Source organism: Python bivittatus, unplaced genomic scaffold (genome assembly GCF_059951505.1).
Source record: "Python bivittatus isolate LINGU-HERP-01145 unplaced genomic scaffold, Pbiv_v1 ctg000080_np1212, whole genome shotgun sequence".
Taxonomy (NCBI): Eukaryota; Metazoa; Chordata; class Lepidosauria; order Squamata; family Pythonidae; genus Python; species Python bivittatus.
In genome coordinates this window covers 40,726,080-40,748,491 of record NW_028277035.1, presented here as the reverse complement: position 1 = coordinate 40,748,491, position 22,412 = coordinate 40,726,080, and the positions used below count along the sequence as shown (strand labels likewise).

General features: G+C 38.1%; 1 protein-coding gene across 1 annotated transcript in view; it reads right to left on the bottom strand.

Moving 5' to 3' along the window:
• Nucleotides 1-10,120: 10,120 nt before the first annotated feature.
• The window catches only part of SGCD (sarcoglycan delta), a 185,628-nt gene continuing 173,336 nt past the window's right edge, over nt 10,121-22,412 (bottom strand). Inside the window, exons 7-8 of the mRNA XM_088133885.1 lie at nt 16,886-17,009; nt 10,121-12,961 (exon numbers count right to left, since the gene is read on the bottom strand). Coding sequence (XP_087990011.1) covers nt 12,788-12,961; nt 16,886-17,009 — 298 coding nt within the window. The 3' untranslated portion in view covers nt 10,121-12,787. The remainder of the gene's footprint in view (nt 12,962-16,885; nt 17,010-22,412) is intronic.

The following is a 22,412-nucleotide window of genomic DNA, read 5'->3' as shown; positions in this document are numbered from 1 at the left end:
AACAAGGGTTAGGGAAAATATGCTTGTGAACACCAATGTGTCCTTCCTCAGCCCTCCCTCCCTCCCTCCATGATGCAAAGCAAAGGGCCAGTCTTCAGCATCATTGTTATTTACAAGAATGATTCTGGACACCAGAGAGATCTCACTAGCATCCTTAAAAAGTAAAGGACAGCAGAATGTCACCTTTTGTAACCAGCTACAGCCACATTGCAATTTGGTGCTTTACTGGTGAATTAAAGATGTTCAGAATCTATTCCTTGCCTCAATAAGAAAGCAGATGGTTATCAAATCTAAGAACTGAAACAGATATGATAGAATATCTGGGATGGGATCATTTTTCTCACTCAATAACAGCTGGGGACATTTAAATGTTGATTGCAGCAGTGGTGCTGTGCGGGAGTGAGTGTGAAAGTAATTGAACTTTATCTCCTGCTGACTCTTTGGTGTGCATTTTGTCCCCTAATTTCTCTTAGTCCATCAGGGGATTGACTATCATGCCCATATTCCTGTATCATCCCTGCAAACCGGCTGGAAAAGTGGGGCAGAGCAAAAGGTTAGCCCTATCACTCATATTGCTGCTCTGTTCAAAAGCAAACTCTGCCCGGTACGGTAACTGATTAATAGCTGATGTAGTGATCATAATGAAGGTTCAGAAGTGAAAAATAAAATGTAAGAAGAGCTGATCATAATTTTTTCATACATTTCAGTTATAAACCCACATTGATAGTTTGTCAGCAAGTTATGATTTAGATCAGGGACTGGTAATCTTATGGTGGCTGGAGGGCTGGTTTCAGATTTTATGGGGGAAAGGCTTTTAGACTGCAGGAAATGGGGCAATAATACAAAATAGACTGGGTCACCTACATGGATAGACAGGATATTCCTTGAATAATGAGAGGTTAAGAGGTGCATTAATATTATTTTAAAATTTACATTACAGCTTTCCTGTATTTTGGACAGGATAGTTGGAGGGGCCTGGGGCCTGCTGTAAAGGGCTTTGAAGCTTGCAGATTGCCCCTTCTTGGTTCAGTTAAGTAGAAGAACAGGAAAAAGTGGGGACCTTTTCATTTTGTTCACAGTAACATATAGAACAGTATGCAATGTTGTAAAGATTTACATGACTTTACAGTGCCGTATTTTCCCTGTTCTAAAAAAGATACTCTTAAACTCTACATCGTGTTCCATAGCTACAATTTAGATCCAGTTACAGGAAGTAACTGTATGTCTTACACAGGGATTATATTAAATGTTCTCTAATGGCTAGATCATTTCTTTGCTCAGAACTCATTTTTTTGCCCTCTGACTTCAGACTACATTAAGACATATCAGTGTTTGGGTTAATAAATTGCTGCTGCAGTGATGCTGATGCTAGCTTGATGAATGTAATATGGTTGGAAAGAAAACTGAACAAAGCAAAATATACTGCTTTGGCTAATATATTTTGGGTCTCTATGAGTAAAATTGGGGACATCCTTAATATCTCCTCAAGCATCAATTATCTATTACATCAATATGAGTAACTATAATTATCCAGTGCTAGTGACTGCAACTCAGTCTACTACAGCCTCAGTCAGACCCTACAAAGGGTCTACTCTCAGAAACACCAATACTGATTTTGTTATCAGCATGTAAGAAAATAAACCAAAGAAGTCCTCAACTGAAAGCTATATAAACAGTTGGAGAAAGAAGCACGGTGCCCTTTTTTTTAACCAGTGGACTTGTATGAACCCCCCCCCCCACAATTATTTATGATATGCATCACTGTTGTTTTCAGATTGAAAACTGCTTACAGAGGCTACTTTGCTAGAAAAAAATCTTGTAAAAGCTCACAGAAATACCACTGCTTTAGAAAGCAGTAATACATTTAAGCAGCAGAAGCCTCCTGTGTTTTTCTTATCCATGATTATGGCTTAGAACGGAAAAAGAAAACAGACACAAACATGAATATATCAAAAATTTCTGTAACAAGACACAACATATTATACTTAGCAAACTTATTCTTACAAGTCACTATAAAGAAACTGGCTGAAGGGCTTCAGTGTGATGTTTTAAAAAAATGAATTGGGTGGAGACCTATTTTTCTAAAGCAGCCCAAGTTTATTTCAAGTATTTGGTAGTGTGCCACTCTGCACATATAACAAATGGAAATCTTTTCTTCTGTCACCTATAACATCTGGCAGAAAAATGAAGCATATTCAACAATGGGGCATCTATTTTAGATTTCCCTTCAGTCGAATTAAACAACAGTAACAATAACAAAGCAAACTAAATTTGATAGCAAAATTATCAACCCACCATTCTCAACATTAATTCATCTTGCCTTTGAATATGTAGCCTGATGCTACTAAAACAATATACTAGTAAGAAATATGTGAGGAAGCAAGAAAATGAAAATATAATGAAGTCTATTGGATTATCCTCCAGCCTAGTCAAATGAATCTCTTAAGAGGAAAATCAGTATCCTGCTAGCAGACTTCCATTAGCCCAATGGGATATTCTCCTACACTATTCTTCCCTGCTGTAACCCACAGCCTCCTAATTTGCTCCACAGGATTGAAAATCATGCCAGAGAAAATTTTGAGGGTATGTCAGAGGTTACAGTACAAAAAGGGGTGCCTCTTATTCAATCAGTGGCAAATGCTTTTGGTAATGGAAGTATATTATTTAATTGCTTCCTATGCCCTTAAGCTGACTTACGGGGCCTTCTGTATGATATAGCCATCTCCTCCATTTAAAGAACCTCGCCCTCCCGGCCCCACAAACTGTCTGCTTTGCAGGTTCAAAAAGGTTCAAGGGTAACACTTTCCCAAAACAGCAAATCTGAATGCAGCAGGGACATCCATGGAGAGGGGTATTGAATGATTGCATTACCTGTAAAAAGAGGTAGGACTTTGATTGATCACAGTCCCCATCATGACTTTTTTACACACACACAGTAACACACATACCATGGATGCCCCTGGGAAGAAGTTAAGAGGCATTAATTGATACATAATTTAATTTAATTCACTTGATTGAGGCACCACCTGATTCCAGAATGGGCAGCTCACAATATAAATTCCAGCAAACATGTTTTAGTTTAATGCCATTTCCCCATTTTGAGTAGCTAAATGCAGCTATAGCATAATGAGAAAGCGAAGTACTCCTCAGTCAATTCTACCATTTTTTCGTTCAGAAAGATATCACTGTAAGCTCCCTGAGTTCCACCTGAGGGTACTTCTATACCAAGTGCTTCTGGATTGGCTCCACATCCTATGAACCCACATGATAGTCTTTCTTCAGCACCTGAACCAATTTACTTGGGGCTCAGCTATATCTCAAGAGGAACTACACTGAAGCTAATTTTCAGAAGGCAACTTTAGGCCTCTATGGCACTTGTTGGACAATGGCTTCCCCATAGAAGGAACTTTTGGCTCATACCTCCTTCTAGCAGGTCCTATAAGGGGTATGCTGGCAAGGGATGAGCCACTTGCAAAGTACAGGCTGCTTCATTTTTAGATTTCTTTTCTTTTTGGATGGAGTAGGAACAAGAGAAGTTTGTTGCTGCAGGACTTGGGGCAGCTTCTGTTGGAGCAGTGATGCTTGTTTTCAGCATTTCTGAGTTAACAGAAGATGATAATAGGACATTTGCCAACTGCTTCTGAGAGATTTGGGAGAAGAAATGGCAGAGGTGTGGAAGTATTTTGATTTGGCTGACATATAGATAAGATCTCCTTCAAGTCAAGATTGACTCTTGATGACTTCATGGCACAAATATGAAGTCTCCATGGGAAACATATGTCAATAGTTTGGCACTGTCTTCTTCCAGGCTGTTTTTCAACTTCCTTATCTAGAATACGGCCCTGGGATTCCCCATCCAAGTAGAGTCCCATCCAGATACTAACCAAATATTTCTGAGAACCAGACAAGATCAGCCAGATGCTGCTACCTGTAAGCACTTCTGTATAATTGCATTGTGAATCAAACAGGAAGTGTAATTAGATGAACATAATAATGTAAATGAGCAAATAGTTTTTATTTTCTCTTAGATTTTTTTCCACAATCCATGACCCTTGTTCAGATACTCTGCAGTTTGAAAGTAAACTTAATTAAATATAAGCATTTTGATGACCATTCCAAAAGCAGAGACAATTACCAAGAATACCATTCATACTGGAGAAAGTGTTATTTGATAGCACCTTTGGCCTCTGGAGCAAAATCTATTTTTCCATTGCATTCATTTTAGAATTTGGGGTATCCATGGATGTGTAATAGCCTTTCTTGTCTGTGGTGGGGAAAAAAAGCAGCTATATGACATACCAAGTACAGATATACTTACATATGTTTGATGGATGTTGAGCTAAAATGTATATTTAACACTGCAGTCCTATAAATAACTACTTAATGCTAAATTCATTTATTTAGTAAGTTTAGTGAGTTGATAAATGAGTATAGGAATGCAGCCTAAATTTGTCCTTGATTATTACTAACTGTCTTTGCCTTAGTAGATATTAATGGCTTTGGTTATTTTCTATTAATGGCAAACTTCTGGAGGTCTACATATACTGTATCAAAGTGAAACTATAAGCTTGCTGACAACATTCAATTTCTTCCACATCAGAAATATTTCAAAGTCCCCTTAAATCTATGTATGTTCTTTAACTTTTGAATTCCATTTTAATTAGGAATACAAGCTACAGCTTTTCCACCTTGTTTTAAAATGATGAACTTTCACAGCAGTATATGTGAAAAGGATCTGAACAGGGGCATGGGGGGAAGAGCAGATAATCAAGTCAAAATGGCTATGACAAGGAATGATTTGGTATGTTTAGCTGGCACAAGAGAAGACTACGAGAAGACAAGATAGCTGTCTTTTGATTGGCTCTACTGGAAGACAGGGTAAATTGTTCCAATTTGTTCCAGAAAACAGGACAAAAAATAATGGAGTTAAATTCCAAGTAGATTTTGGTTGGACATAAGGAAAACCTTTCAAATGCTACAGGCTATTCAAGAATGGAACAGACTGCCTTGGGAGGTGGTGGGGGCTCCTTTATTGGAGGTGTTTAAACCAAAGCTGGAGGGACATAATGATGGGATCAGTAATTATGGATTCCTGGGGGAGGGGCAAGTGATTGGAGCAGAGGATCTCCAAGATCTCTTCCAACGCTTACATTCTATAATTCTATGAACTCTGTAACTAGAGTTTCCATGTCACACTGAAGCTATTCCAACTCAGTCTCTTGAGACTCCCTGCTACTGTACATGCCAATGCTATACCTGAAGGAAAACAAACCCACAAGTGAAAATTATTAAGGTACTCTATATAAATGTTCATCCACAGGTAAGTCTAAAGTTGTGAAGAACTGCTTGCCATTCTGTTTTCTAGCTTTTTAGATAATTAGCACAAAGACCCACAAAACTTCAGTAAATACATCCAACTGAGCAAGCTTCAAGTTGTGCAAATTTCTAGAAAGCAACTGAGACTTGAAGAGACATTATGGGCAGAACCTAATATGTGCACAACTGTCCCCCATATTACGCCTGTTTGTGTGCCAGGGAATGACTGCAAATAACTTTTCACACACACAGAGAGAATTTAAGCGCTGCTACCTAGGGAAGCATTAGCATTAAGGAAAAATGGGCACTGTAATGCTCAAGAGCCCCTTGATTAATTTTGATTTTAGTTCTCAATTGTAACATTGGAACAGTTTCTAAGAGTAAACACAAACTTACCACAATGAGTGCCAGTAGGAAATAATAACCTCATATGGAGCCAAAGTTTGTGCATGAGAATACATGAGTTTTTAAACTCTAGACAAGGATTCAAAACTTTCCCAGATGGTGGGCACCACCGTATTGAACACAAGTTGGAACAGTTAGCTGTCTTCATGATTTTCTAAATTTTTATTCATTACTTAAAAAAAACCCTAAAATGCTTTAAAATATGGTGGTGGGGGGAAGGGACCCTTAGCAGCCTTTACTGGAGGTACCCATGGATGCTATGCTGTTGATCCCTGCTACAGAATCATCAAATTTGAAGGGATCTTGGAAATTATGTAGGCCAAGACCATTGTACTTGTTGCAGGATTGGCTAAAACATTTTGGACAGTGGCTATCCATTCTCTTTTTGAAAGCTCCCAGTGAAGGGGAACTTACCACTTTATGAGGCAATCCATTGCATTGGTTGACAGGCTCTTACTATCAGGAGAGTCCTCCTAATAACTAAACTGAACCTACTTCCCTATAGTTTCAGTCCACTGGTACTGACCCTGCCCTCTGGGGTGGCAAGAAACAAGTCCACTCCCTCCTATGTACTGCTATCATATGGTATCTCACTTCAGTCTTATTCTATGTTACGTGTAACGTGTAACCTTATTCTAGGTTACGTGTTTCGAGTCCCTTTGATGTTCCTGTAGATTATGTATGCTTATGTAGGCATGAATATACTATTGTAAGGTAAGTTGTCCCATGATTTCATAGATAACTGACATGTTACATGGGATTATAAATCACTGCACTGTCCCTAACAACAGGATCATTAGCAACTGCATCTGTAGGCAATTAGTGTAGAATGTATATTATGCTTGATATTTGGGGGGCTTTTGCTTAGCAAATCAACTCATTAAGTGCCAGTTTCTAATCAGAACATGAGTTACTTTAATTATAAACAACCATTATCTAAACAGTATTTTAACTACTTTTTAAAAATATTGTTTCATTATGACCATTTTCTAAATGATAACTTTTCATTTGATCTTTGAAGTTACAATGACTGTTGAATCAAACCAAACCAGAGAATGATGCAAACTGTTTCCAATTAATATGATTATATTACTGCTGTACAGACAACTGATATTAATCATGTCCACCATACTTCCCAGGTATAAAATAATTTTAATGCGTGCTGAAAGTACTACAGGCCTTTCTTCCTAGTCATGGTGTTTATGGTTGGTTAAAGTGTATTAAATATAACAAGAAGAATGTCTAAGTATTTCAAAAAGAAGTAGTTGTAATGTAAAATGTATAATATTTCAACTGCTTGAAATCACCAACGTTTTAACTAAGGTGAATTGGTAAATATCAGGCAAGGAATCTAATACTAAATCCTTATAGAGAAAATCTTTTGGATGTCCATAGCTAGCATTTAAGCCTATTCTTTTCTTAGACTGACTTCAGTGCAAGTGTGTTTCACACTCATAGTTCTTCTTCTTGGTAACCAGAGATGAATATCAGTGGCCACTGGGAGAAACCATAGTGTGATACAAAATGGACAAAAACGCTAGTCAAGATAATGTACTAACCTTTCTTGTGCTGAAAATAATCAGGAAAGTAAAAATTAACTCATCAAGACTTTTGCAGAGTTCATCAAACTCCATGGTTATTAAATGGAAAAACTGCACAGATTTTCATGGGGCAATCACTAATAAAATTTGAGGTGACCACTCCTCAAGTAATATGTCAGCAGCAATCTCTTTGAAGTAATAGTTTTTTTTTCTTCTTGCAATTGCTTTCCACAGAAGATTGTAGGAACATCTTTTAAAATTAGAATTTGAGAAATAGAGGAATATAGAGAGAAACTAATGTTATATTAAAATAACAAACATGTATTATATGTATCATTTTTTAAAAGTATTCATAAACCATATATATGTCTAAATTGTTGATATATAATTCCTTATTTAAAAATATTCACATTGGTACAAATATCTTAACTTTATATGGAAGGTATTTGTGACTGGTCAAAATCAGAGTATACATTTAAAAAAAACCAAATGTTTAAATATTTACAATTGAGCTCTGTTTATTTTAAGACTGGCTTTACCAATGTATTATTTTAATACTGAATCCTAACACTTTGAACATGTTTTGTTTGTTATTAGATATTATTTCTTTTGGAAAAACTATATAGAATATGGGGATGGGGGTGGGGGTGGGAAGGTTGGAATCTATCTTTCCGATGGAACAGTTTGCTGTATGGCACCTATCTTTCCCATGATTTGCCTGAAACCCAGGCAAGTAACTGAGCCATCTTTAAGGAAGCTAGTTATGAAAGCATGGTGTATTGTCACAACCAACTATTGCTGTAAAACAAATGATAGTAATTTTATTGTTGGTAGTTTATGTACACTTATACATTGCATAAACCATATTTGGAAGATTTAAGCTTCCTACAACTTTGATTGGGAAAAAGCAAAGAAAGAGGAAAGGTTTTCTATAACTATATGTAATTTTACAAATGTCAAGTTAAAGATTAGTGTGTATCTAGCAAAGGAAGCAAATTACCACATTTTCCAGTGAGAGCTTTTGTTGCTTTTGGGATTGGCAGCAAACATCTCCCATATGTTAGAAGGCTCTCTAACCTAATGTTCATTAATGGCTGTGTTGGCTGGGACTGATGGACTTTATAGTCCAGCCTATCTGGTGAGCATTTGATTGGGAAGGCTAATTTAAATTACTAAATTCAGTATCTAAGCTTAGTTTCTAAAGAACATATGATGGCTGTTGTGAAAGACTCGTTCACCTTACTTTTGTTACTGTATTTCTTCTCTGTCCATGAACATTCTTCACTACTGTCAATTTAGTTAACAACTAAAGTAAAGATCAGGAGCCAAATTAATATACAGACTGAGCTAGCAGAAAATTAAGCCCTTTCAGAAATGAAGAAGCAAATACCCAGACACCCACCATGCATTTCCATAAAACTGTTTCTTTTCTTATCAGCAAAATTGATGGTGGAAGAAAAGATAAAACTTTGTCACATTGCAATATGAGTATTTCCTTTGCAGCACTGAGCTCATTTACCATCCTGTGCACCCTGACAAGTATTCCTTAATGAAATGGCCCTTACAGGTGATCACTATTCAGTATGAAATGAAGAACAAAAGCAAAAACACAGTTCACAAACACCTCTGATGGTTTGAAGCTGGACCTTCAGTATACATTTAGATGTTCATTACTCAGACGAAAACAAGATTGAGGTTACCAGTGCCTCTTAGCCTTGGCAGTTTTAGTAAGTCTACTTCATAAGCCCGCATTCATTTTCCAAACATTGCAATCACCATTCTTTCCAACCTTTAGTCTAAAATATCAGATAAAATGGTTTTAATAATAAGATAAATATGATGTGCTTCTCCTTGCTGAGTGCATTGACTTAAGGCATAGGCACAAGTCTCCCTCTTTTAACAGAGATGGTATATAGTCCTGTGTCCCAATACAATTATTATCCTGGGTGACCCCCTTGCATTTAAGTATCAGCTCAAAAAGTAGTAATTGCAAGAACCATTGAGTTAGCAAACACTTTAAAGACTTAATATTGTCACTAAGGCTGCACCCTTAAACATATTTTACTAGGAAGTAAACCCCATAAAGTATTTGGACTTACTCCTGAATAAGAATGTCTAGGATTGCACTGCAAATGTATTCTGTAACTACACATTTTACCGTCCATCAAAAGTGCACTTTACTGGTATCTTCAAGCCTTTTTAACCAGTGACCTGAAGCACCTAATTTTATTTAGAAATGGCTTAATCCAAACTCCACTGAAACCAGTGAGAATGTCATCTAAACTAACTTCAGCTGACTTGCTAGGAAGTTCTTGGTGTTCTTTAGCTCAGAAGAAATCCCCAAAACTCGCTTGAAGTTTCAAGCCTGTTAGAAGAGTACCCAGTAACTTATTTGCCCCCACAAATCTTAGAAGTTACAGACCAGTTCTATTTCCTAAATTATTAAAAAAAAATGAGGATCAGGTAAGGAATGAGTTGTATAAATCATGTGCCTTTTTTATGATAGAAGCTGCAGAGTAGTGGCAGACAGATCATGAACCAGATGCTGCCTCCCATCCTTTCTGAAGTGGAGTTCATTTTTGGTTTTAAGGGTAGGATTGTAGAGGTTTTCCTCTCTGCTGCTCCCATTCTTCCTTAATCACTTTTTCAAAAGGGATTTTAAAAGGATTTTTTGCTGGGAATGTTTGTGATGATGGGAAGGTTTGCCTCCAAGATGCCACACATTCCCAGGCCCATCTTGAAGCCTCTTCTGATGATATCACAAGATAGCCTCCTGCAGCTCTCCAGATCAGTGTTTCTCAACCTTGGGAACTTTAAGATGTGTGGACTTCAACTCCCAGAATTCTTGTCTGGGGAATTCTGGGAGTTGAAGTCCACACATCTTAAAGTTCCCAAGGTTGAGAAACATTGCTCCAGAGGGTCAGGAAAGCTGAGTGGCACCTCTGATTACTCAGAGGTTGCCCTCCTGTTATAATTGAGCAATGACAACGGATGTCTTGCAGCAAAATATCAACACTTCCATCCCACCTATGTCAGTTAGAGCACCTGGACCTTTTCTCAAAGGTTTGACAAAGTGCTGTGGAAAAGATGTCTCAGGCTCAGTTTTAAACTCCCCTCCCCCATGTCTTATGTCATAATTGTAAACCATTAAAAATTTGCTTTAAAATAAGCATCTCTGATTCTGCACGGTATAAAACTTGTGACATTGATTTTCTTCCTATTAATATATTTTTACATCAAACTATTTCTGGCCAAAATAGGCTCACAAGGCTAAAGTATGTGCTCCTGTCTGTGCTCCTGCACTCTGAAGATGCCGGTCACAGATGCTGGTGAAACGTTAGGAAACAAAACTTCCAGAACACGGCCACACAGCCCGGAAGACCCACACCAGCCTTTGTATGCTGGCCGTGAAAGCCTTTGACAATACACTAATGTATTTCCTTTACAGTTTTAATTTCTTCATGCCAAGTTCCATCAGAGCCTGAATTGTTGACAGAAAAGGATGAATGAGATATCCATTGATCATAAACTGTCTATATCTTTATAAGTTCAGCAGATACCTAGTCTTTCAGTGAACAAGAAATTGCCTTTTTCTGACATTCATATTCATTCCATTACATCCTATTGCATTGGGTATGCTAGCTTTCTGGTCATTAATGGTGCCTATGGTGGTGATTCTGAGAACAGCATGCTATGCACAGATGTCAAAAGAAACATTAATTTAAAGGGTTTCCTTCATGGCATCATGGTTTCATTTTTATAGTTATGCTTTTTTGCAAGCCTTGCTGAAACAGGGGAACAATTCTTTTTCCTGTTCTGAAGACAATTCTGAGATGCACTGGATACTCCTTGTAACCTAATAGCAGGAACTTCAAGATAATTCTGAACAAAATGTCTGGCCTCCTTTTCATGTCTACCCTTGCCCAGCTGGTTCTAGTCTGCTATCTTTAACTTGCAGATATACTTTCTAGATCAATTTTACAGGACACAACTGATTTACCCCTGTCTCTCTAATTGTCCATTGACAGAACCCAGGTTTTTGCCCCCAGTGCAATAATCTGTATGAAGATTCTCCATATGATGTAAAGGGGAATGATTTACTCTCCAGCCTCTATGCACTGAGTGAAATCTGATGATGCTGTAATCATGAAGGTTCTCCAGTATGAATCCTGCTCATATAGGATTCCCATCTCTGTGAAGCCCCCTCTGTAAAGCCAGACGTAGAGCCAGCATCTCCTTCTCCTTCAATGGATGGAGCAAAAGAGGCATCAGCTACAGGGCCCCACTCCATTTCAACTGCCCCTTTTTATAGTCGATGCTTTTAGGGGGTTGAGATATCAGTTGTGAGTGTTAGATTCAGGGTTGTGGACTACATTGCATGACATTTCTTTTGCGATATATACTTCTAGTTAAAAACAGTGTCTAATTTAACCACAGATTTCTTGCAGTATCCTGAGCACTAGGAATTTTTTTATAATTTGATGGATTTTAATGGCACAATAATAATCAGAGATGTTTGTCTCTCTTCATGGTGCCCTCTTTAACAAGGCAGTTTAACCAGGCAATTGATATATATCAAAATCATGATTCTCAAAGTATAAAGTTGGTCACTGTGAACTGGGAAGACAGTGACTGCGTTATTGTAGTTTGTGGGCTAGGAGCTGAAATTGCAGTACAAACTCATCTCCTCCCAATTAATCCGTATGTATGTATGTATGTATGTATGTATGTTTTAAAAAACTTCTGTTCTTCTGTTTACTGAAAGAGTATCCGTATAGCCTGGATATCTTCTACCTTCCTTCCTTCCTTTTGGGTTCTCTACCTTCATGAGTGGTCGGAGGAGAGCTGCTATAAGTTTAGCTGCCTTTGCTTTTTTTGGTTTCATCTTCAGGTTGTCTTTATACACAACATTATATCTCCACAGATACAGATATCTATATGGTCGCAGAAGAACCAACAACACAGGAATCTGTATGCAACACCGCATAAACGTAGCATCTCTATCTCCCTTTCACAGGCACCTGGGGCAGCCGCAACTGCAGACCTAGTGCTTTTACGCGTGGCAGATTAACCACGGGTGCAGTCTTGTCACATGACAGAATTTCTCCTTAGACCTGTGTAGATTAAATGTCACATGTGAACTAGTCAATAAATTTGGAGAGGTTTGAAAACCTTTTCTTGGCGAATGGAGACCTATGGTCAACAATCTGAATACTCCTGAAAGGATCTGCATCCAATTCACTCATAGTTCTTAAATTTTGATGCAGGAATGATAAATGCTACACCAAGAGGGTCACCCTGGAATTTCTTGTACTGAAACCTCATTTTACGCAAAGGATATATATATCTATATATATTTATATCTATATATATCTATATATTTATATATTCACACACACACACACACATGCACGCGCACGCACCCACAAACATACACACAAGTCTTTGATAGGCTTTCTGTGTTCTAGCAAAATTAAGTGGCAGCTTAACTGTCCTGCCATGAAGCCTGCTGCAAACAGTCTCTTTCAAAGGCAGACACTTGGGTTTATCTGGCAGGTGGAGCTAGATCCTGCCTGGGACAGAAACAGCCTCCCATTGGAACATACGCAGAGCTCGTAGATTTTTTGACTGGATCCAGAAGGGGTGTAGGATCCCTGAGGCAATCTAGGTAGTTTGATTTTTGAAGCCTCCAACTTTATCTGAAAGGGAAGAGGAAGAGGAAGAAGAATTTTTTTTTTGGTCAGTTTCTTGATTTAAAATCCCATGATGGAAATGAACTATGCCGTTCACTCTGTAGTATACATATGTACTCAGTGAAAAGTAGGCATTTCTGCTAAAGTTAACACAGAGCCCAAAATATGTTTCTGTTATAATTGTATTTATTTAGACACTTACCTGCATAATTCTGCATATAATACATAACAGTCCTCAATGTGTGTGCATATGCACATCCCATATTCTCTTGCAAATTGCTGAGCTGAATCTATCACTATACAAAGCTGTAGCAAAGAGGAACGTCTAGGGTTCACATCAAGTAGTGCATCTTATATATGTTGGCCTATATAAATAGCAGTGTCTTATAGAAAGTCTGCTTATACCAGTACTAAAAGTGATGAACAACATCAGCACATATACATACACTCTCCTGCAAACGTTTCTCTCCCCAAAACTATTTGCCTTAAGATGAAAATCTGAATGCTAGTAATCCCTCACCACTGAATGTAAAATGGTCAGACTGTGAGAAGACAAGATTCCTCCACGATGCCCATGCTAATACACAGATGGGACTCTAGGAGGAGCCAAACACGGTCAGGGACACGCTTAGGCCTCCTCATGCATCATGTGTTAAGTAAGAATGGGCAAATATTTCTCTGCTTCAGTCTGCATATTAGCTTGGAAAATCTAAATGAAAATCCAAGCTAAATTAATTGCTTCCTTATAAATGGTGTAAGTGGAATTTACTGTTTAAAAAAATGCTTCATGGCTAGAAATCCTTAATAATTGCAATAATAAACAACATACAGTTTTCTCCTCTTTCTACATTGTTATTTATGGTCTTTGATATTATTTTATTGTTCTTTGTATGACAGTTTAATGACCCACAGGAAATTCATTGTTTGAAATATATGAAATATATGAATTAAATTTTCCAGGAACAAATATCCAGTGCTAGAAAAATGCAATATCATTAGATTATAAGTGACCAACAAAATGTGCAGTTACTGGGCTAAAAGATGATTGTGCTGATAGATAATGCTCTTTAAGCAGCATGGACACAATTAATCATAGCAAAAATTACGTATTATTTGAATTCCTAAAATTAGATTGCCTTCCTAAAAAAAAAGTTGCAGTTCACCCAGATTAGCTTTTAATACTTAATGTTTTTTAACAATATCAGATCCTGTTTGGCATCCTCCTCTCCCAATCAGTTCCCAGTTAAAATGAGTCTGCTTTAATGATGCATTTTCAAGATGCATACAGAGAAGCAATAGAAAGTGAAGACCACAGGGAATGCAAGAGACAAGGCAAAAAAGAGAACTACAAACAGGACTTACCTTGAACTGGGATTTATTGAGGCTCACTTTCAGAATCTATTTTCAGTGTTCGGGCTCAGTGAGATTCTAAAATGTATGGATTGTTTTCAGGTGTCTCTTGGCCATTGTATTTATAGCTATTTCCCACATCTCTGGAACAAGGCACCCAGGTCTGAAGGAGCTCTTTCTATGCTCATTTGAACTCTGTCAATGTTTATTTTACAAATTAAGTGCAACCTGATAGTTGCAATAATGTTTAGGAGTAATTACTATTTTAATGGTAACTAAAAGCTTTATGCAAATTGTTTGGAGTTTGCCAGAAGGTTGTGATAGCATTAAATCTGGCTGCTAGGGGCTTGGGTCTGTAACTTAAAAGGCTGCTGTTGCTGTTGTTATGGGGAACAGGACCTTTGGAGAAGCTCTAGTAGCAAGGTGGAGATAAAGAGAAGAGATATGCTGCTGTTGCTGCAGTCAATGTGGTGAAGATGAGGGTTAGGGAACTTCAGAACTGGAGGCTCTTGCCCAGGGAGCAAGAGCCAGGAGTAAGCAGGATGTGCATGTAAAAGATAGGCATCTCTGGGAAGGTCCCAGTGAGGCAAATGGCCCTAAGGCAAGAGAAATGAAGGTAAGAGGGAACATGGGAAATTTCTCCTCTCTGAAAAAAGAGAGAAAGAACGCTGATTTGAGAGTAAGTGAGAGAGAGAGAGAAGAAAGAAAGCAGAGGGTTTCGTTCTTGCAGCATTCTGCTCAGCACAGATTCCCTTCTCAAGAAAGAGGGAAGAGAACCTGGGATTGCAAAGGAGCAAGTATTTCAGTTGGCAATACGTTGGCCAATGGAGGGACAGGGAGCAATTGGCCATGTCCACTGAGGAGGAAAAGTGCATTGTCAGTTAGGAAGAGAGAGAGAAACAGAGGCCTGGCAGTTTGGGGCAAGTGGTCAGTGACTGTAGAGACTGAAGAGGTATGGGAAGAGTTGGAATTGTTTGGAAGTAGACAGCCCACTTAAAACAGACTGTGCCATTATGATGGCTTAATACGTCACTGAGCTTTTCATGAGTAACACTGGGAAAAGAGCAACCTGGAGTTTGTGCATTTGTGAGCAAGATTAACTGCTTGTTTGTCTATGAGATAAAAGGGGATTCAGCAGCTTTGCTTAAAGTTATTCTTACATCTGTGTGATACTTTTAACCTGTATACTTGTTTGTTCAGAAAAGCACTGAAAATTCTTACTGGATTATTGTATCTACCACTTACTGATCACACTAACATATCATGAGTTGTAGATACAGTTTTCATGCAGGGGTCCCCTGAGACCTGAAAATTATTTCAAGGGTTCCTCCAGGGTAAAAAGGTTGAGAAAAGCTGCTTTAAAGGGTAGAAATGATTGAATCTTTCTTCTTTCTTGATCTGAAGATTGGGATCGCTTGTTGTCACCATTAATGGGGAAAACCAAGGAGAGCAGAGAATAGGACACCACCTCCATAGTTACATGTTACTGATAGAACAGAATAGGAGGTAGAGCCAAGCAGGGAGAAAATTACCTTTCCACAAACATTTGCAACCTTCTACTTGTTGAAACATACAGTCATAGTTGCTGCCTTATCCATACTTTCTATATACTACTAAAACTCTCATGTCTGTAGCCTTCAACTAGGCGAAACAATGTGTCATAGGGCAACAGCTTTTGAACCAAGGTACCTCAAATAGGCTAACTTACAGAATGTGTCCAAAATCTGGGACTCATTACTCCTGTGGGATTGAAATTTGGGAAATCTGTGTCTGCTTCAGCACTGCTGTGCTGCCATGGTCAGCCCAGGTCACGTGATCATCATGGGCGGAGCCCTGACCTCTTTCCCACCTCCCTGTAAAATGGGATGCTAACAGTCTACATTTGCACAAGAGGCTTAGCTAAGAAAACTAAATGTTAAAATAGTGTGTAGTTCCAATTGTATTGAAATTAGCATGATACACCTAGATAATTAATTAGTGGGTAATGCCTGAGTTATTCAACTTGTGAACTATCATTGCAGACTCTTAAATATCTTTAAGTGTCTAAAGAGTTTGTTTTAACCTATTAAAAAAAAAGTGATGCCAAGCTTTACAGATCAATAGAGGTGAGTTAATCCCACTTCACCACAAAAATAAATGATATGAGAAGTAATTATGCTGGTCAAGTAAATCTTACTTTAAAGTGTCAAACAAAATGAGAATTTAGTGGTACTACTCATTTTTACAGCTACATAAATCTGTTTCCCACAACCAATGCTATTATCCCAGCCTTTTAACGCTAATTAATCATCTTGCCACTTTGTATGGGAGAAGCACAGTTAGCATACAATGAGTTCCATCATCTTTATGAGGAGCTTTAATATATTAGCTATCCATATTGCTTTTTAAAAGCAATGCTAAATGGAATTGCCAAGAGAATTTCCAATGCTAAATGGAATTACCATCCTATTTTTTAAATTTGCAAATTGCCTAAATATACTAAGCTCTGTTCTGTAATCATCGCCAATTAGGCAGCCTTGACAAAAGACCAACAACATGGTCCTGATCTTAGCTTTGAGGTTTACTGAACCTTCTCCGTACCTCGCCGTCTTTGGATTGCAGCTTAAGCTCCGTCCTGCACATCGCTTCCAGGTTGCCAGCCTCAGCATTGATCTGAATTCCCTTGGGAGCCTCCATCACCAAAGAGCGTGTCGGAGATTCAAGTCTGTAACATCAAAAAGGGCTCACATCACCAGCTGTGTTTTTGGGAGGATGAGACTTGTTTGCAACTCGAAAATACTTCCTCTGAATGGATGCTGAATCTAAGAAAATACATTCATTTGGACATACTGGTATTTCAATGACATGGTATTATATTTCCTTCATCAATTTTGGTTCAAGCTACACCCTTCTACAACATGCATTAATGACACTTTTTTTTGTGGGAGGGACATAATCTACTTGCCAGTTGGTGGATAAGATTTGGTGTCCAGTGACGTTTACTATATTAAAAGCGGGCCCCAGATGCAGAAAATACAGGCCGAGAAGGACGAGCCTAAAAGGTGTATGAGAATGGTTTTTAAGAAGGAAATTAACCCAGGAATGAAGTGCCCCTAATATATTCTGCTTCTAACTTGGTAATGCAGATGCCATACAGTGGATTTTTCACATGCATAAAAAATTGGGAATACGACATTAAGATACTTCTACAACTACAAGTCATGCTCAGGTGATTCACACAGAACTCTTAACACCTCCCAAAAGCACAGCTCTCTTCTGAATGAAGAATATTCTCTTCATATTCTCCCTGCCCGTACAAAACCACCAAGAAGCTCTGTTTCAGCATGCTATTTTATCTCTAATCTCTTGAATAAAAACTGGAAAAGCAGAAATGGAGCTACTACAGGGCTGTCTTTTAAGAGGAGGGGTGGAGAACAGAGCACCCATTCCAGACTTTGTTCAGATGGATCAATACTTTTCATTCCAGAATGAAGAACTAGATCTACCAGATCTGGGTTGCAAAAATCCAGATGGCACACTCGCAGGCAACAAAGAGATACAGAAAACTCTAGCTCTTTACTACATCTAGCGCCGTCTAGTGGTCATCCGGATTTTTATGGCTCAGATCTGCTAGTCCTATTTTTTTTGGGTGTGAAGTGTGCCAAACAGGCAAACAAGAAAATATGCACTAATGGATAATACAGTAAGAAGTTGCATGCATTACAATGATTAAAATGATAGTTACTGTTATCCAATAATCCTAGTAACTAATTAGCTAATATATGACTGATATTACTGAATGATTTCAATATTTTGCATTTTCTCACACGTTTACTGGCTATTGTTTTCAATGGACAAAAAATAATTAGAAAATTACACTGATAGATATTATAGTGAGAAAAAAACCTATAGTCAGTGGACTCTCAAAAAGGCCCTGAGATATTAGCTTTTTCTCAAAGAGAGGGGTGGGGTGGCTCTCCAAAGGGGGCTGGGAAATAAGAGGTAAGGCCACTAATGATGGTCTGCTATTTACTGGCTGATGGTTTCATTCACTTTTCAGTTGAAAAGGATACTCAAAGTACCTGCATTTTGTTCTTGCTTTCTTTTAAATTATTTCTGCAAGCAAAACAAAAAAACCAAAAACACTCTTGAATGTAGGCTGACATAATGTGGAATACTTGGAGTTTACTAAAATACTATTTAGTCATAATCAGAATAGCACAAAGAGCCTCTCTGTCTCTAGGTCAGGAATGGCATCATCTGTGCTCTCAAACCCACAGATAGTTATTTATAATTCTGATTTACATTAAGCAATGTGTTCATAGTATTAGACAATTGCAAACAGTGATAGCTTGCAGACAAGTCACACTTGCTGCCTTCTGTTAATATTTAAAAGTAATACTTTAAAAACTTTAGAACGTTTAGATCTTTACCAAACCCATTTGGAAAGAATATTGAAACTTTCACTGTGGCCTTTAACACACACAATTATTGTGTGGTCAGACTTGTAAGAAAGTTGCTAGACTAGCAGCAGAGCTAAAAACAATTCCCATGAACTGTAAGCATGTGATAAGTCTACTAACTTGCTTGGCATCAAACACCACTTCATGGCAGTAGGCTCCACTACTTAAAGCTCATGCCATAATAGATTGGTAGTGAGGTTCTATGTCAATATTATATTAGGTCCTGAACAGTAGGAGGCGCTACACAACTGGTTTTCATCCTTATTGGGATTCTTCAGGCATAGGCATCCTAATACTAGTCTCCAACCTATTAAACATCTAGTATGAAGGTTACCTATGCCTGAAGAGTCCCAATAAGGATCAACCCGGTTGTATAGTGCCTCCTACTGGTCAGGAGCTAATATAACATCGAAAACTATATAAGCCCCACTTAAGTCTTAAGGGCTCTGGCCTGAGACCCGGACTGTTTTAAAGATATCATGAGAGTATATAGAAAAAAGGAAGGCATAGTTTCTAACAGATCCTATTTTGTATTTTGGCAGTCTCAATCCATTATGCTAATCCTGTCTCTCTTCTATCTACAGACAAAATAAATTAGATGAATTAAGGAAGCATGTGAGCAAGAGATTGGTAGAATTGATCTATTTCTAATTTACAGTCAAACAGGCCAAATTTCAAATATATAAGTAAGAAGTAGCTATCAATTCCCCAGGCTCTTTTCCATGTAACCTTTGAAAAACTGAAGATATCAGGGTTGTTTTTTTTTAACCATATTTCCTGACTACAGGCTCAGCCTTCAGAGATACATTCTAAAATAAATATGGAAAGCTAATATCTAATTAAGCATAATAAATTTAGAGGTGAGTTAATAAAATACACAAGGCTGTGAGACTCTTGTAGGATCCCACAATCCCTGTATCAGGGATACTCATGTAAAATTAATGAAAGATCTTGAAAATAAGTACTATTTACAGTGCTATTGCTACTATTAGTCTAATCGTATAAATAATGTAAATAACATTTCTTCCTCAGTTGCTTCCAATTCTTTGTGATGTGATGAACATCATTATGTTGGGATTTGCTGCAATTGCTTCTTTGAGTACTTGCGTGTTTCTGCTTGTGTCATCAGAGATTGTATCTGGCCATGCTGCCTTTTGATGGCTTCTTTTTCAATTGCCTTTGATCGTTCAAAGTCTCAAGGGCCTCTCCGACATCTCTTGCAAATTTGCTCTATGGTCTAGAATATTTGAGCTCTAGTTTCACTATCTGTACTTCCAGGGAGCAGGAGGGTTTCACTTTATCTAGTACTGAAGTTCCAAATTCTTGGGGTCCAAGGTATTCTCAACAACGTTATCCATGCAATGTAAATATCCTACAATGTATAGACTGAATCTCTTATACCAGACTGGAAAGGGGGATAATGACATAGAAGAATCAGGTGATGCCACCATCTAGTCATCCTCACACTTTGTACAGAATAAGCAAAGAATACATCTACACACACACACACACACACACACACACATATTAAGACTGTATCTCTTAACAGCACACAGAAAAAAAATGGTTCTTGGACATTTGTCAAGATGGGAGAGACAAATTTGTATGACTATGTTGAGAGGCAAGAACTTCTTTACTATGATAAGTTATTACCACAAAGAGGTATTACTACTACTACTACTACTAATAGAATTTATGGGCTGCCCAACTGCCAACAACTCTGGGAAGCATACAATTAAAATGTAAAAAACTACAAGCCCCAAAATGAAATAATGAGTGCCCCCAAGACAACATATAACCAGAAAGAAAAGCCATCCATCCATCAGGGGTTCAGCCTTCACTCTTCCCCAAAGCTTGAAAGAATGGAAAATAATCTTGGGATATTCAGGCTAGTGAAATAGTTTCTTCTAAACCATGTCTAAGACAGCTCACCAAATTTTAGCCCCAACCTGCCTTTTATTCATGCTGTTTTCCTCTTTATACATTCTGCTTTTTCCTGATGGCCTAACCTCTGTGTTTTTCCCCCTCTCCCTTTCTTGTTTTCTGAAAATATATTTCAATGAAAGAGAAGAAAACAAGCAGGAAAAACAGTTAACACAGGCTAGCAAGCTTGAGCTGGTGCAGAACTCAGCTGTGGAAATCAGCATACACGAATGTTTTCCTTGCTTCACTGTTTCTTGACAGTTCCTAAGAGCGATGCTAAATGTTTTGCTTAAATACCCTGTATTTTTCTTTCATGGCTGCCTCTGGAACATTATAATCTTAAATCAAAACAGTCCAGGGCACTGTCTACCTCCTAAAGAGGTGTCTTGGCACTGCCACTAAGCTCTACAGCATGTTTCTCAACCTTGGCAGCTTTGAGAGGGGTGAATTCCAACTCCCAGAATTCCCCAGCCAGCCATGCTGGCTGGGGAATTCTGGGAGTTGGAGTCCACCCCTCTCAAAGCTGCCAAGGTTGAGAAACACTGCTCTACAGAATCCCGCATCCAGAAAAGAGCAAAACTTTCCTTTTCTCAGTTTGAAAATTCCTAGAGTAATTTATTGGAGGTCAACCTATCAGTTTGTTCTGTACTTTCAGAGGTATTCATTCTCTTGGAGCAATCATTACTTATCCAGATTTCTAGTTTTCATTTCCTGCATCCTACAGAGCCTCATTAATCACTTCAGAAGGAGGACAGCACTTGAGATAATCTTTTTTTGCAGTACTCCTGTTTCTAATAGTGCACACAATGGTGCTTTTTTTCTTCCCTAAGTAGACCTGAAATGAATCTTCACAAATATGTGTAATTTTTAAACAATAACATTTGCATGAAAAATTGAATTTGCATATAAATGTGAATTATAGCTCAATTAGCCAACAAGTGATGCACATTTTAGTTATAGTATACGTTTAAAATCAGCATTTATTTTATTTTGAAATACTAATTTTCATTCATAGCTGCAATTTATCAAATACTATAAAATGCTATTATATGTCTATCAAATACTAAATGTTATTTATTACTGTTGTTAGGTTTTTAAAGGATCATCTCTGAATTCATGGAAACTTCTCAAGAATTTTGTGGTATCCAAGACTTGCTGTAGAACACATTCCCAAATCATGAGGGCCAATGATGAGACCAAACCCTGTAGCCAGGGCCAATGCAAAGTTGGAAACTGGTTATCAAGTTATCAAGCACAGCTGGAACTAGGAAAGTCTGATTCAGAAGAAGGCACAACCATCACCTCTCTCAATGGTGATAGCACCATGCCTTCCCCTAGTGAATGGTTGGCAATCTCTCATATCCAGCCGCTCATGCTTTGTCTCTCTGGTTGAAGGAATGGCATGGATCAAACCTTTAAGTGGCCTCAAGTGGATCAAACCCTTAAATGGTAGCATTCTAACTACTAAGGACCTCATCTACTTCCTCAGGCTTAACTAGCTCAAAAGAATCCCAATTACCATACATTTACTTATCACTGTTCAATTGGCATCCAGATTTGAGTGGATATGAATGACTTTATCAGCTATGAAACCCGCAAACTAATGTGGCATACCTGTGGGAGCCTTGTCCCAGCATGCCCATACGAACCTCCATTAGACATAGGTCCTGCCTAACCTTCAGGAGCTTGAAATAGTTTATGTGGGGATCTCCCTCTATTTTATCCCCATAATAACAACTCTG